This window comes from Podarcis erhardii (assembly GCF_964252035.2).
Source record: "Podarcis erhardii genome assembly, chromosome: 2".
Classification (NCBI taxonomy): Eukaryota; Metazoa; Chordata; class Lepidosauria; order Squamata; family Lacertidae; genus Podarcis; species Podarcis erhardii.
The window spans coordinates 113,751,193-113,766,810 of NC_138498.1; the positions used below are offsets into that span (position 1 = coordinate 113,751,193).

At 46.5% G+C, this 15,618-nt stretch overlaps 2 protein-coding genes across 2 annotated transcripts in view; both read left to right on the top strand.

Moving 5' to 3' along the window:
- The window catches only part of LOC309337240 (vespryn-like), a 411,113-nt gene that overhangs the window by 313,601 nt on the left and 81,894 nt on the right, over window positions 1-15,618 (top strand). The gene's annotated exons all lie outside the window — the stretch shown is intronic.
- On the top strand, window positions 1,941-12,308 carry LOC309335193 (uncharacterized protein; the record flags this gene model as incomplete). Its single annotated transcript, XM_081850067.1, has 4 exons — window positions 1,941-2,575; window positions 3,900-4,241; window positions 5,840-6,081; window positions 12,183-12,308. Exons 1-4 carry the CDS (start codon window positions 2,542-2,544, stop codon window positions 12,306-12,308), a joined length of 744 nt encoding a protein of 247 aa, XP_081706193.1. The 5' UTR covers window positions 1,941-2,541.

A 15,618-nucleotide genomic window follows, 5' to 3' on the forward strand; every position in this document is an offset into this window, starting at 1 on the left:
TAAAGAAAGCAGGACTTCCCCCAGCCCTCAAATTTCAGAGCTGGGAGAGTATCTCATCAGCAAAGTTTCCATAGCCGAAAAGCGCTCTCCCCAGTTTCTGATGGGGGTGCCTGGAAAAGATGCTAATCTGAATAACTGGGCAGACTCATGGGGGAGAATCGGTCCTTTGGAGACATGAGTCATTTAGTCTAGCATCCTGTTCTCACAGGGGCCAACGAGACGTCTGTGGGAAACGCTCAAGCAGGACCCGAGTTCAAGAGTACCTTCCCTTCCTGTAGTTTCCAGAACATACCAAGGTCTTAAGCAGCAGAGAGCAGGGATAATAATAATAGTAGTAGTAGTAGTAGTAGTAATAATAATAATAATAATAATAATAATAATAATAATAATAATAATTTTATTTATACCCCGTCTTCCCCAGCCAGAGATCAGGGCGGCTAACATCAATAAAATTTCAGTAAAAACATAATAAGAAAAGAAAAAAAAAAGAAATTTAAAATACAGTTTAAAATGCAATTTAAAATGCAGCCTCATTTTAAAAGTCAAAACCATAAAGGGAGGGAAACATAAGGGTCAGTCTGAGTCCAAACCAAAGGTCAGGTGGAACAGCTCTGTCTTGCAGGCCCTGCGGAAAGATGTCAAGTCCCGCAGGGCCCTAGTCTCTTGTGACAGAGCGTTCCACCAAGTCGGGGCCAGTACTGAAAAGGCCCTGGCCTTAGTTGGGACCAATCTAACCACCTTGTGACTTGGGACCTCCAGAATGTTGTCATTTGTGGACCTTAAGGTCCTCCGCGGGGCATACCAGGGCATACCAGGAGAATTTGTATGCTGCCAGATGTTGTCGGACTACAGTTCCCATCACTTCCAACCATTGGTTTGTGCTGGCAGGAGGCCAGAGTTCAGCCTCATCTGACTTGTGACTGGTTTCCTCATTGCAGCAGAAGAGCAGCACCAGTAAGTTACGCTTTTGCTCAGGCTGCTTCGGAAGAAATCACTGCAGGAAAAACCCCGATTCTCAAAATTCTCCACAATGTGCACATAGTTGCTTTTAAAAAGTAGAGGGCTCTGCCTCTGGCCACCTGCAGCGTAAGACGGCTTAAACAGTACCGCAGCAAAATGTTGCAACATGAAGCGCTGTTTGTAAAGTAGCCCAGATTTTCCCATTCCATCCCCTACCCATTCCATTTAGTAGTTGGTTCACCGCCCCCTGCCCCCGCCACGTCCCATGCCTACTGAGCACACTCTGTTCTCTTTGGTCTGTTTTGGATTTTATCTCTCCCTGTAGGGTTTCCCCCTAAATATTTTTTGTACTTTTGGAAGCCTTGGGTCCCCCCCCCCCCCCCGTTACCTATTATTCATGAATGGTGCCATTTTTACTACGTTAGCTGAAGTACAAAAATAATTTCACCTCGTTTCTGAACCTTTTCAGACTCTACTACAGTGGTACCTCGGGTTAAGTACTTAATTCGTTCTGGAGGTCTGTACTTAACCTGAAACTGTTCTTAACCTGAAGCACCACTTTAGCTAATGGGGTCTCCCGCTGCCGCCGCGCCACCGGAGCATGATTTCTGTTCTCGTCCTGAAGCAATGTTCTTAACCCGAGGTAATATTTCTGGGTTAGCAGAGTCTGTAACCTGAAGCGTATGTAACCTGAGGTACCACTGTATATCTTTTTTAAAAAATAAATAAATCATTTTTACAGTGGTACCTCTCGTTAAGAACTTAATTCGTTCTGGAGGCCTGTTCTTAATTTGAAACTGTTCTTAACCTGAGGTACCACTTTAGCTAATGGGGCCTCCTGCTGCCACTGTGCCACCGCTGCACGATTTCTGTTCTCATCCTGAAGCAAAGTTCTTAACCCAAGGTACCCAAGGGCCCTAAACTATAGCTTGTTTAGCTTATACGTAAATCCAGCACTGCTTCCAACTTTTGGAGACCCAAACCCGGGACGTGCATCATCTGGGACACGCTCCTAGGCAAGTCATGTTGCTTGCACCTCGCTCTCACCTTGAGGAAAGCCCCGGGAAAAGCACTTTTTCTTTTTTTTAGGAGCTAGAGCGTAGCTTGAGATCGCGGAACCCAAAATGGCCGCCATGATCTCGGATAAAAAAATGGGATGCACTTGGCAGGTATGGAGCAGGAGTTCAATGAATGGGTGCTCCTCAGGGGACACCTGTGCAATGCAGGATGGAGACCAAACAGCTCTTGTTTGTTCTCTGAGATCTGGTTTCCAAAGTAAGGAAGCACTTGTCTCCAGCTCAGCGTCCCAGGAAGACAGGATGTTTCTGTGCCTATGCCTCAATTTGAAATTCAAATCTTCTTTCCTTTCCTTTCGCATAATCTTGTGGACAAGGCTGTTGCCTCAGGTGGAATCCTTACCAAAACTAGGAGGTTCCCCTTCATCATTCAGACACACCTAGGCTTTAAGTCTCCCAAGCAAGGACATAATTTCCCAGAAGTTGCCTTTCGCAGCCTAGCACCTCGGCTCTTGTTGGGCGCTTGGAACCTGCCTGGGTTTGAAGAAACCCCTTTTGCATCGCTATGAAGCTTTTCTTGTCAGCCATCCTTCTAGGGGGTAAGTGAAGTTTATCCCACTCAAAGTATTTGCAACGAATAGGCCCAGAATTGATTCTGAACTAAATCTATTCGTCTGCCTCTTTATTTTATAAAACAATTTTAGAAAAAACAAAAACAATAGTGTCATCCTGTGCAGAAGTAAGTTCCACTGAAAGGCTCCTGCACCTTTCCTAGACGCGTAGTAGAGAGGATTTTAGGAGGCGTTGTTCGCATGCCAATTCTTTTAAATGGGACTTACTCCCAAGTAAGTAGTAGGGATACCTCAACTGCCACCTGGAACCAGCCGATAAAGCAGGCAGCCTCTAGAGGAGAAGAAGCAGTGGTGCTTGAACCAGGCCTGGAAAACATGAGCATTGAATCCCTACTTTCTAGGTTGTCTGGAGTCAAGTCGCCATCTCTCACCCTACCTCGGAGGGGTTGCTGAAAGGTTAAAATGGAACAATCCTGGCGTTTAGAGAGCCAGTGTGTTGTACTGGTTGGAGTGGGGTTCAAATCCCCACTCTGCCATGAAGCTCACGAGCTTCTGACCTTGGAGTCAGTCACTGACGCTCAGCCTAACCTACTTCACAGGGTTGTTGTGAGGATTTTTTTAAAAAAATCCCAGCGCTTACTCTCCAAAGCGCCTCAGAACAATGGCAGCTTTTTAAAAAAAAATATATCATTTTTTATTAAGTCTTCCATTTTAACAATCCAATCAAATCACATTAAGTATTCCAAATTATACACATACATATCAATTAATCCAAATATTCTGCCGAATTATTAATTTTTTATTGGGACTTCCCATGCTTCAAGTTTGGGGGGGCTCTGGTCATTTCATATCTCTAGTGCTTTGATAGTCATTTCTAATAGTTCCTTTAAATCTTCCTGTTGTTTTCAGAACAACGGCGGCTTAATGTGATAAATCATTATGATTTCCAGTCATGAAATCTGGACAGAGTACCGTATTTTTTGCTCTATAAGACGCACCAGACCACAAGACGCACCTAGTTTTTGGAGGAGGAAAACGGGGGGGGGGGGGGATTCTGAATTTCAGAAGCCCGAACAGCAAGTGGGATCGCTGCGCAGTGAAAGCAGCAATCCCTCTTGCTGTTCTGGCTTCTGGGATAGCTGCGCAGCCTGCATTCGCTCCATAAGACGCACACACATTTCCCCTTACTTTTTAGGAGGGAAAAAGTGAGTCTTATAGAGCAAGAAATATGGCAAGTCAGGGTTCAGAACCATAGAACTGTGGGGTTAGCAAGGACCCTATGTCTAGCCCGACCCCCTTTCGATACTGGATATATTTGGCTGCCTTTTCTCTTTTATCTTTCTCTACACAGTCGCCATGGCATCGCTCCTGTCCTCAGACCGCGAATACTTCCTCATCCAGGACCCGCAAACCATGCTCGGAGCCCATTGCTACTGCCTTCGACAGGGCACCCGGCTGGCAGGTTTCCGGGATGACAGGGATATGGAGCAGGCTGCCTCCCTCTGCCCCAATTGCTCGTTCTGGATCGGGCTGTACCGCCAGGGCCTCTCCTGGGTCTGGCTTAATGGCGACCCCTATAAGTTTACACAGTGGAGCCCAGCGTCCAGGACTTCGGAGAGCTGTGCGGTTATGAACGAGAGCCTGTGGTATCAAGAGAAATGCCTCCAGAAACATCCTTTTGTGTGCTGCAAAGGTGAGTGGCGAGTGGCAACGCAAAAATACGAGACGAAAAACACAAAAATGCATAATAAGAACAAGAACTAAACAATACACCTCCACACCTGAGCATGCTGTTACCTCCCTCTTGTGTCTCAGTTGTTGTAAATAAAAATATGCCCTTTTCCCTTATGGGGTATCCAAGAGCCCATATAGAGTCCTTACATAGGTTCCCTATTGGTAGGAGAAAATAACAGAGGCCAACCAGAGAATATTGAGAAGCAAAGCAGCTAGTAAGCTTGATCTTTATTGATCTGTTGCAACAGGGTACTCCCCTCACACGCAGGAGAGGAAGAGGACCCACAAAAATGCTGTGCAAGGGCTTATAAAGACTTTTGAAATTCCCATCCTGTAGATCAAGACCACTCCCAGAAACATTATGCATACATCACAGAAGGCGTGTAACCTAAGACCACCCCTCAGATACATCCCCCACCTACAACATCATTTCTATTTAAATGTTGTTTTTCTCCTGTCATTGTTTATCTCCTGTCTGGCAGGTTACTTGATTGGATTTCCTGGGGAGCCTGGCCATTCTTTTGTAGTGGTAAAATACTTATTTCCTGGGCCAGGTCACAGGCTCACACCTTTATTCAAACACAGATTAAGACAGGATTTAGTTACAGATAGGTAGCCGTGTTGGTCTGCCATAGTCAAAACAAAACAAATTCCTTCCAGTAGCACCTTAAAGACCAACTAAGACAGGATTTGTGAAGGAAGAGACAATGGGGAGGCTTTTCCATTTTGACCATGCAGAGAAACATTTGCTCAGTTTAGGAATCCAAGTGGTTCCAGGTTGGCTTTCCTGTGCTGATCTATGTACGTGTGGTTATGAACGTTGCCATATATCTAAGACCATAAAATTCCTATCACACAGTACAGTGGTACCTCGGGTTACATACGCTTCAGGTTACATCCGCTTCAGGTTACAGACTCCGCTAACCCAGAAATAGTGCTTCAGGTTAAGAACTTTGCTTCAGGATGAGAACAGAATTTGTGCTCCTGAGACGCGGCAGCAGGAGGAGGCCCCATTAGCTAAAGTGGTGCTTCAGGTTAAGAACAGTTTCAAGTTAAGAACAGACCTCCGGAACGAATTAATTATTTAACCCGAGGTACCACTGTACCCCTGTTTTGGCTACGTTACTCGAAAAGCTCAGCTCCTAAATCCACACCACACGTTCAAAGAACGTTCGACACGCATTTAAAGCACACGACCCTCCCATTCAGAATACAGTGGTACCTCGGGTTTAAGAACTTAATTTGTTCTGGAGGTCCGCTCTTAACCTGAAACTGTTCTTAACCTGACTTTAAACTAATGGGGCCTCCCGCTGCCACCACGCAATTTCTGTTCTCATCCTGAAGCAAAGTTCTTAACCCAAGGTACTATTTCTGGGTTAGTGGAGTCTGTAACCTGAAGCGTCTGTTACCCGAGGTACCACTGTAATGGCAGCTGTAATTTGTTTAAGGGTGCTGGGAGTCCTGAGAGGGAGGAAACTACAGCTTCCAGTAATAAGAGAAGCAAAGCGTGGATAAATAATCACTTCGAAAAAGGGTCTCCTATATTCTGCCTTTCAGGGCCTACAGGTGCTCTTCCTTTTCTTCTCCAACTCCTGCTAAACTGCCGCTCCATACCTGACCAGAAGGACGTCTTGACTCCTAGCCCGCAGTCGACCATGGCTGGTAGGTATCCTAAATCTGTAGCAGACTTTTCCCCAAGCCTGATTTCAGCAAGTGGTAGAGGGGATGGGGAACAGGACCCTGAAGGTGCCAGGGAAAGATTCTGTGGGTGCAGGGGCACTCAGGTGGGTGAAAACCTGGTAATTTCTCCATTTGCCTCTAGGGGGAGCAATTGAGCATTAGGTGGGTTTTTTTAATTATTCTAATAGAATCTCGTAGAATCCTAAAGTTGGAAGGACCCTGAGGATCATCTAATCCAACCCCCCTGCAATGTCCCTTAGGGGGATCAAACCTGAAACCCTGGTGTTATCAGCACCATGAACTAACCATATGTGCTGGAAGCTGCCCAGAGTGGCTGGGGAAACCCAGCCAGAGGAGTGTGGTGTTGTTGTTGTTGCTGTTGTTAACCAAGTAAGCTATCCATTCCCTATTGTTATTCTACAACGCTTAACTGATGTCTGCTTTTAATTATTTCATAGTTTTATTGCTGCAAACTACTTTGATGTACAGTGGTACCTCGCAAGACGAATGCCTCGTAAGACGAAAAACTCGCAAGACGAAAGTGTTTTTCATTTTTTGAGTTGCTTCGCAAGACGAATTTCCCTATGGGCTTGCTTTGCAAGACGAAAACGTCTTGCAAGTTTGTTTCCTTTGTCTTGCAAGTTTGTTTCCTTTGTCTTGCAAGTTTGTTTCCTTTTTCTTAAAACCATGCATTCAGGGGGTGCAGTTGCGATTTGACTTCGAGGAGCAACTCATAGCACGCAGTGCGGTAGCCTTTTCTGAGGTTTTTGAAGACTTTGGTGATGTTTGAAGCTTTTCCAAAATCCGTGCTTCACAGGATGAAAAAATCGCAAGACGAAAAAACTCGCAGAATGAATTAATTTCGTCTTGCGAGGTACCACTGTATTTATGTTTGGTGATAGAACAGTGTACAAATATTTTTATAAAGCAAACAAACAAACAAATGTTATTTCAAGAAAAGCAGATTTCTATCCAGCCCCTCATTGGTATTAGTTTGCCTCTTGATTGTGTTGTTCCATATTGCCCAGTCCTCTACAATATTAGGAATGCAGGAAGCTGACTTAAACCAAGTCAGACCACTGGAAGGCCGCATCCAAGGATCTCATCTCCTGAATTATCCTCTGAGGTGGCTTAGGCTGAGAGTACATGGCTGTCCCAAGGCCACATAATGAATTTTGTGGTTGGAATTGGAACCCGTGTCTCCCTGATCCTAATCTGGATCCATTTACCACAACCGCATAAGCCATGGGGTAGGCAAACTAAGGCCCGGGGGCCGGATCCGGCCCAGTCACCTTCTAAATCCCACCCGCAGATGGTCCGGGAACCAGCGTGTTTTTACATGAGTAGAATGTGTCCTTTTATTTAAAAAAATTCATCTCTGGGTTATTTGAGGGGCCTGCCTGGTGTTTTTACATGAGTAGAATGTGTGCTTTTATGTAAAATGAATCTCTGGGTTATTTGTGGGGCATAGGAATGCGTTCATTTTTTTCTTCAAAATATAGTCCGCCCCCCCCACCAAAGTCTGTGGGACAGTGAACTGAAAAAGTTTGCTGACCCCTGGCATAAGCTCTTATTGCCAGCTCCTGCATCAGACTGAAATGTTCACCCTGTGATTTAAGAGGGGATATGTCTATGTTGTAAATAAAAAATATGCCCTTTTCCCTTATGGGGTATCCAAGAGCCCATATAGAGTCCTTACATAGGTTCCCTATTGGTAGGAGAGAATAACAGAGGCCAACCAGAGAATATTGAGAAGCAAAGCAGCTAGTAAGCTTGATCTTTATTGATCTGTTGCAACAGGGTGCTCCCCTCACACGCAGGAGAGGAAGAGGACCCACAAAAATGCTGTGCAAGGGCTTATAAAGACTTTTGAAATTCCCATTCTCTAGATCAAGACCACCCCCAGAAACATTATGCATACATCACAGAAGGGGTGTAACCTAAGACCACCCCTCAGATACATCCCACCTACATCACAGAAATTTAAATGTTGTTTTTCTCCTGTCACAGTTTATCTCCTGTCTGGCAAGTTATTTGACTAGATTGCCTGGGGAGCCTGGCCATTCTTTTGTAGTGGTAAAATACTTATTTCCTGGGCCCAGGTTACAGGCTCACACCCTATTCATATCTTAAATGTGTCCTTAAGACAGGATTTGTGAGGAAAGAGACAATGGGGAGACTTTTCCAGTTTGACCTTGCAGAGAAAACATTTGCTCAGTTTAGGAATCAAAATGGTTCCAGGTTGGCCTTCCTGTGCTGATCTATGTATGTGTGGTTATGAACATTACCATATATCTAAGACCATAAAATTCCTATGACATCTATCAGCAACGGTCAGAATCAGAGCTGCGTACCTGATTGCCACACACCTAGGTATCAATGGAATCTTAGAAAATCTCAGATTGCAGGCCAGTGAAACATCCTCAGTTTCAACACTGAGGGAAACCGTATCTGCGCCTGTGGGCACAGGTAGGAAGCCATATCCCTTACTCCAGGGTTGGCGAACCTGCAGCCTGGCAGATATTGTTGGATCCCAACTCCCACCATCCCTGTCACAAGTTAGGGATGATGGGAGTTGTAGTTCAACAGTGTGAGAAGGTTCACAGGTTTCCCACCCCTGATGTATACACAGAGCAAGAACCATGCTTGACAGTATTAATATTGTGGCTCAGGGTGCTTCCACATTATGGGTGGTATTCAACTGCTCTGTCCCTTCGGCCAACAGGAATTCCCCCCCCCCCTTCTCCACCCCTTGCACCCTTCCTGAATCTGCTCCACGGGGTTGTGGGAAACAGCCAGAACAAATTCAGGGGGTCACACAGGGGGAGAATAGGGAGAGAACATCTTGTTGTGTGAGAATAATCATGAGAGCCTAGATTACAGCCAGGGTTTCTAGCGGTCAGGGGATTATCCCCTGAATGCCAGAAGCCAAACAAATTCTGCAAAACCGGTTGATGCAAATCCAGCTCCTTTGCATAATTTACACAGGTCCCAGGATGTGGCTTTCTCAAGTCAAGAATTCAGATCGACTTCCCCCACCACGCAAACACTCACAAAGCTGTTTGTGTCTAAGTTACGGCCCTATAATATTTTTTGGGGGGTGGGGAGAAAGGTAGTGAATGGCGGTGGGACTAATTCTTAAAATCTTTCCTCTTAGTGACTTCCACGGCAAGTGGTTCAGCTTCAGATTCCTGGATACCTGTGACAAGTAAGCGGTTCTCAGCCGGATCCAGCGATGGTGAGTTTTTTCCAGACGGCCTGGAGGAGTGAAGAAGGGAAATGGAAAAGTGTGATGTTATATAAGAAAAAAAGGTAAAGGACTGGTCATGTTGTGCGGATGCCTGATGATCGTCTTCCAAAGCAACTACTCTATTCCGAACTTAAAAATGGAAAGTGTAATGCTGGTGGTCAACGAAAGAGGTTTAAAGACTCTCTCAAGGCAAATCTTAAAAAAATGTAGTATAAACACTGACAACTGGGAAACACTGGCCTGCGAGCGCTCCATTTGGAGAACAGCCTTTACCAAAGATGTCATGGGCTTTGAAGACACTCGAACTCAGGATGCAAGGGAGAAACGTGCTAAGAGGAAGGCATGCTTGGCAAATCCACACCGTGATCAACTCACGTCTGGAAATCAATGTCCCCACTGTGGAAGGACGTGTGGGTCCAGAATTGGCCTCCACAGTCACTTACAGACTCATTGTTAAAACCGTGTTTACGGAAGACAATCTTACTCGGCTACGAGTGATCGCCAAAGAAGAAGATGATAAGGGGAAAAACTGCTCCTTTTTCCTTATGGGTTACCAAAGAGCCCGTATCGAGTCCTTATGTAGGTTCTTTATCGGTAGGAGAAAATAACAGAGGCCAGCCAGAGAATATTGAGAAAAGCAAAGCAGCTAGTAAGCTTGATCTTTTTTAAAGCTGTTGCAAGAGGGTCCCCCCCCGCCACACACACAGGAGGGAGGAGGAGACCCAGAACACTGGTGTGCAAACTCTTATATAGACATTTGAAACTGCCTCCCCTGTAGCTCAAGACTACCCCCAATACATCATACATACATCACAGAAGGGGCGGTCTACAGCAGAAATATGAGTGTGTTGTTTTTCTCCTGTCTGCTAGGATACCTGATAATGGATCACGGATTGTATTACCTGGGCCATTTGTCCACTCTTTTGTGATGATAACTACTTAATTCCTGAGTCCAAGTCACAGGCTCACCCTGTTCATACACAGACACACCCTTAAGACAGGATTTGTGAACAAAGAGACAATGGGGAGGCTTTTCCATTTCTTTCCTCCTTGCAGAGAAATATTTGAGGTCACTGGAAGACTCAAAATGGCTTTAGGACTGTTTTCCTGTACTATTTCCAGACATGTAGTTTACACACACACACACACACACACACACACACACACACACACTTGCTTACAAATTTATTTATTTATGTGTTTGCCTTGTACAGTTACGAACATTTATTTTATATATATATGAGACCTTAAAATTCCTATAACTGTGACAAAACACAAGAGAGCAGAATGGGGAGGACCAGGCCTGGTTCTTGATATTTGGTTAAGGTCACATATTGCCTGCCTATCAGTAATTCAGATACAGTGGTACCTCGGGTTAAGAACTTAATTCATTCCAGAGGTCCGTTCTTAACCTGAAACTGTTTTTAACCTGAGGTACCACTTTAGCTAATGGGGCCTCCCACTGCTGCCGCCGTGCGATTTCTGTTCTCATCCTGAGGTAAAGTTCTTAACCCGAGGTACTATTTCTGGGTTAGCGGAGTCTGTAACCTGAAGCGTCTGTAACCCAAGGTACCACTGTACAGCCCTGTAACTGAAGAAGTCTCAAGAGTCCTACTCACCAGTAATACCATATGCTTCCCTTTGGGCATCTGTGAAAACAGGGTTCTGGACCAGACAGGCTCTTCTTAATCCCCAAAAAACTATGCAACCTAAGCTCTGGTCTCAGTCTCCCAGTTCCAGCTTTTCACGTGGAAATTGTGGAACTCCAGATGCAGCCAGACTACAAGTCCCATCGCCTCCGACCATCGTGCCTGATGGCTGGGGCTGATCTGAGTCCAAATGCAAAATAATTGGGTATCTTGTCTCCTTAGGGTACAACCCTGCAACTACGGATGGAAACGAGCCCCCTTATCCCACTGCAGTTCAGGATCTCTTCTCAACCCAACACAGGCCTGAGCAACAGACCAGAAACACAGAGCTGGCAACTTTCTCTGCTTCTGATTTAACAAAAGGTACATCCTGGATGCAAGTGGCGCTGTGGGTTAAACCACAGAGCCTAGGACTTGCCGATCAGAATGTCAGCGGTTCGAATCCCCGCGACGGGGTGAGCTCCCGTTGCTCAGTCCCTGCTACTGCCAACCTAGCAGTTCAAAAGCACGTCGAAGTGCAAGTAGATAAATAGGTACCACTCCAGCGGGAAGGTAAACGGCGTTTCCGTGCGCTGCTCTGGTTCGCCAGAAGCGGCTTAGTCATGCTGGCCACATGACCCAGAAGCTGTACGCTGGCTCCCTCGGCCAGTAAAGTGAGATGAGCGCCGCAACCCCAGAGTTGTCCGCGACTGGACATAGCGGTCAGAGGTCCCTTTACCTTTACCTTATACATCCTGGAGACAGATTACTGTTTAGTTGCCTTTGGAAAGCTTTGTGGCAGAATTGGGGGGGGGGGGAGAGGGTTTTGCCCCCATTCCGACGGCCACATTTCCTTCTGGGGGAAAAGTGTGTGAAGCGACATTTCTCCTTTGTGCAATTAGCTAGTTTCTACAAACACATACCCCCTCAAAAATGTCCTGGGAAAACATGGGAAAAACATGGGACATCCTGTTTTTCCTACGCAAGAGCAGGCGGCCATTTTAGGCACCATATTGTCATGTCAAGATCTCGCCCCCCCCCCAAAAAGTGATTTTTTTGGAGGTGCCACGATCTCGCATGATGAGACACAATGTGCATTTTTGGCCACAGTGAGAGCATAACACTGAAAAAAAAGTGTGTCTTTTGGGCTCCGTGACTTTGTGCAGGTCATGTGACTGGGTTATTTGTGGGGCATTGGAATTTGTTCATTTTTATTTTTATTTTCAAAATATAGTCTGCCGCCCCCCCCCAAGGCCTGAGGGACAGTGGACCGGCCCCCTGCTGAAAAAGTTTGCTGATCCCTGCAGTCTAATACCTCTTCTCTCTTTCTGTTTCCTGTTAGCGGGACCCCTGCAGGATCAAAGCCCTGTCGTCATTCAGGAAAACCGAACCTGGTTCGAAGCTCTGGCTGCCTGCCATGCCAGAGGCCAAATCCTGGCCGGGAGGGTCGCGCTCCAGCCGGGTCTGAAGACTTGGCTGGGACTGCACCGCCACGGGCTGTGGGGCTACTGGGTTTGGGCCAATGGGAGCGCCGTGGAGGAGCCTCAGAGCTGGCGGGAAGGGGAACCGAGCGACCCCCTATGGGGAAACTGTGGGGCAGGGACAGGCACGGAGGAAGGAGTCCTGTGGGAAGACGAGTGTTGCGAGCAGGAGTTGTACTATGTGTGTGAATAGCACTCTGACGGCCAAATGATGCATGGCATGACAGCAGGGATAGCTCAGCCGGTGGAGCACGAGAACCTCAATCTCAAGGTCGTGGGTTTGAGCCCCATGTTGGGCAAAAGATTCCTGCCCTTGGCATCCCTTTCCACTATGATTAATTGTGTTGACTGATGGATTGAGCCCATCGCTTCCCATTGAAAGGGTTTCATTGTAAAGACATCAACAGTAAACAAAATAAACGTGTCAAAAAAAACCCACCCCCGATTCCTTGTATAAAGACAAGGGCGTGTAAAAATCTCCCCAAAATAATACATGTATAAAAATATTAAAAGCATTATCACATGCAAAAACAAGTGACAAGACAAGTCCATATATAAATGCAATTCCACAGTGAAAAACTACTTCTTTGCAAAAGCAACTTCAAATCCACACACACAGGTTGGGAGCCTGACTTTGGGGCCAGTCACAGTCTCTCAGCCTGGTCCTACATCGAAGGGTTGTTGTGAGGATAAAATGGACGGAGGGAGCAGACCATGTACATCACCCCGAGCTCCTTGGACAAAAGGCGTAGCTGTCAAGTTACAGATTTGAAAATAAGGGACCAGCAGCCTTGAAAATAAGGGATCAGCAGCCAAAATAAGGGATTTTGCTTAACTTATACAGAAATCCGGCACTGATGGAGCCATGCTGATTTTGCTGCGACTGACTGTGTTTTTCAGGGGGTTGGACCAGATGATCCTAAGGGTCTACAACTCCCACCAAAGAAGAGTGGCAGACAAAATTGATGAACGACGTCGAGATGGCAAAGCTTACAGGCAGAATTAGAAACCAGGAAGAGGACCTCTTTCATAAAGAATGGGGAAAGTTTATAATTTATTTGAAAAGCTATCGTAAAGAGTTACATACATTGGTAGGATTGACAGAAAACTTGTAAAAATTTGAACTATGGATGGACAAATGATTTATAAAAATAGAGTTATGAAAGGGATGCAGAGGGGGAAATCACGACATTAAGATGCTGCACTGGTTGGAGGGTATGCTAAGTAGCACGTCGGGGCTGCCGTCGTCTTGGGGCGAGGAGTTCCATCGGCCCTTCCCCGCCCAAGAGAGAGGGAGGGAGAGAGACTCTCGCCCATGCTGCCCGCAAGTCCAGAATGAGGCAATTGTGGCGCCACGGCGGCCGCTGAAGCGCCTCCCTTCTGCGTCCCTCCCCACCCCCTCCTCTTCCTCCTCCCTCAGGCCGCCTCCTCAGCTGCCGCTGCTGCCTCCGGCTTCCCCTGGCAGAGCGACGAAATTCTCGCAAGAGAGGGGCTGCCTGCCCGCCCGTCGCCACCCGTCTCCTCACGACGCACCCCTGAGGGGGAAAAGGGAGAGGCGGAGTCGCGGCAGCTCTTTCGTTCTCTCAAGGCGGAAGACCCCAAGCCGCTGCTTCCTTCCCGAGCTGGGCGAGCATGAAACCCGGGAAATTTAAGGGACATCATCAATCCGGGACAGCAGCGGGACACGGCGCTGGGATAAGGGAGTTTCCCACCAAATAAGGGACGGTTGACAGCTATGATGAAAGGTGGGATATAGAGTAAATGTAATAAATCCGAACTCTACAGTTCTGTGATTCTATACCCTCCTGGACCCTCTTCCAGAGTCGTCAGTTGGCAACTTCTTGAGCTCCTTCTGTCAACTCTCGTCCTGCCCCTCCAGAACTTATTGGGACTTACGATATTGACTATCTTCATAACCACAAGAACTAAAAACTCGCTTTCATAGAAACGGATATTCTCAAGAAGGTAAATTCTGCACCCAATTAAACCACACACAGACCTTTCCTAAAAGCTGGCCCAGAAGGGTAACAGAATAGGCACAAAACCGGCTGACTCATCTGTGTGGTTTACGCAGCTGGCTACAAGCGCCGTGAGTTTACTTCAAAATCTGTGTGTGGAGAAAGGATGGTGTGAACTGGAAGCAGTTGGGTAGCTTAGCACAGGAGTTCCCCAACTGTAGTCTGCAGACCGTAAGTGGTAATTTGCAAACCTCATTCAGTATGGACCACACATTGTCTAGCACGGTACATTTCAGTTGCTACAACAGGAAGAAAAATCATTAAGTGGTCTGCCAAGACCCTCAGGAATTTTCAAGTGGTCCATGGCAGAAATGGTTTGTGAACCACGGCCTTAGTATATACAGTTTGAATGATAAAAGGAGATAAGCAATGTACTCCTTTTATTTATTTATTATTTTTTTAATGAGAAGTGCCTGAGAACTTACTCTTCCACAGAAAAGTGATGTAGTAAACCACAATTACATAACTGTGACATCCTCAGAATTAGGATGTTGCATAATAGTAACATCCCCCACCTTTCCGAATTATTAGTGTTTCCTGATTTTTCTCCCCTCCTTGCTGGTAATATGCAGCCGCTGTTCAATTGTGGACAGGGTTTTCCAGGCTGCTGCTTTGAGCTCCAGCGCTTCTTTGGAGCTAAGGTTGTGTAGTAAAGCACATGCCCCACATGCAGGAACACCTCGACTCAATCACAGCGGTATTTTCTTCGGAAAAGGATTGGTTAATTAAAATCAGATAATGGGGAATATCCTCCCAAGACCCTGGAAACAATGCCAGTCTGAGTAGGCAATATGTAAGGTAAAGGGACCCCTGACCATTAGGTCCAGTCGTGACCGAATCTGGGGTTGCGGCGCTCATCTCGCTTTATTGGCCGAGGGAGCCAGCATACAGCTTCCAGGTCATGTGGCCAGCATGACTAAGCCGCTTCTGGCGAACCAGAGCAGCACACGGAAACGCCGTTGACCTTCCCGCCGGAGCGGTCCCTATTTATCTACTTGCACTTTGACGTGCTTTCGAACTGCTTGGTTAGCAGGAGCTGGGACCAAGCAATGGGAGCTCACCCCGTTGCGGGGATTCGAACCGCCGACCTTCTGATCAGCAAGCCCTAGGCTCTGTGGTTTAACCCACAGCGCCACCCGTGACCCAGGCAATATGTACAAATGCCATAAATGGAGGTTCATGAGCCTTTGTTATTTAGTCATTTAGTCATGTCCAACTCTTTGTGACCCCATGGACTAGAGCACGCCAGGCACTCCTGTCTTCTACTGCCTCTCACAGT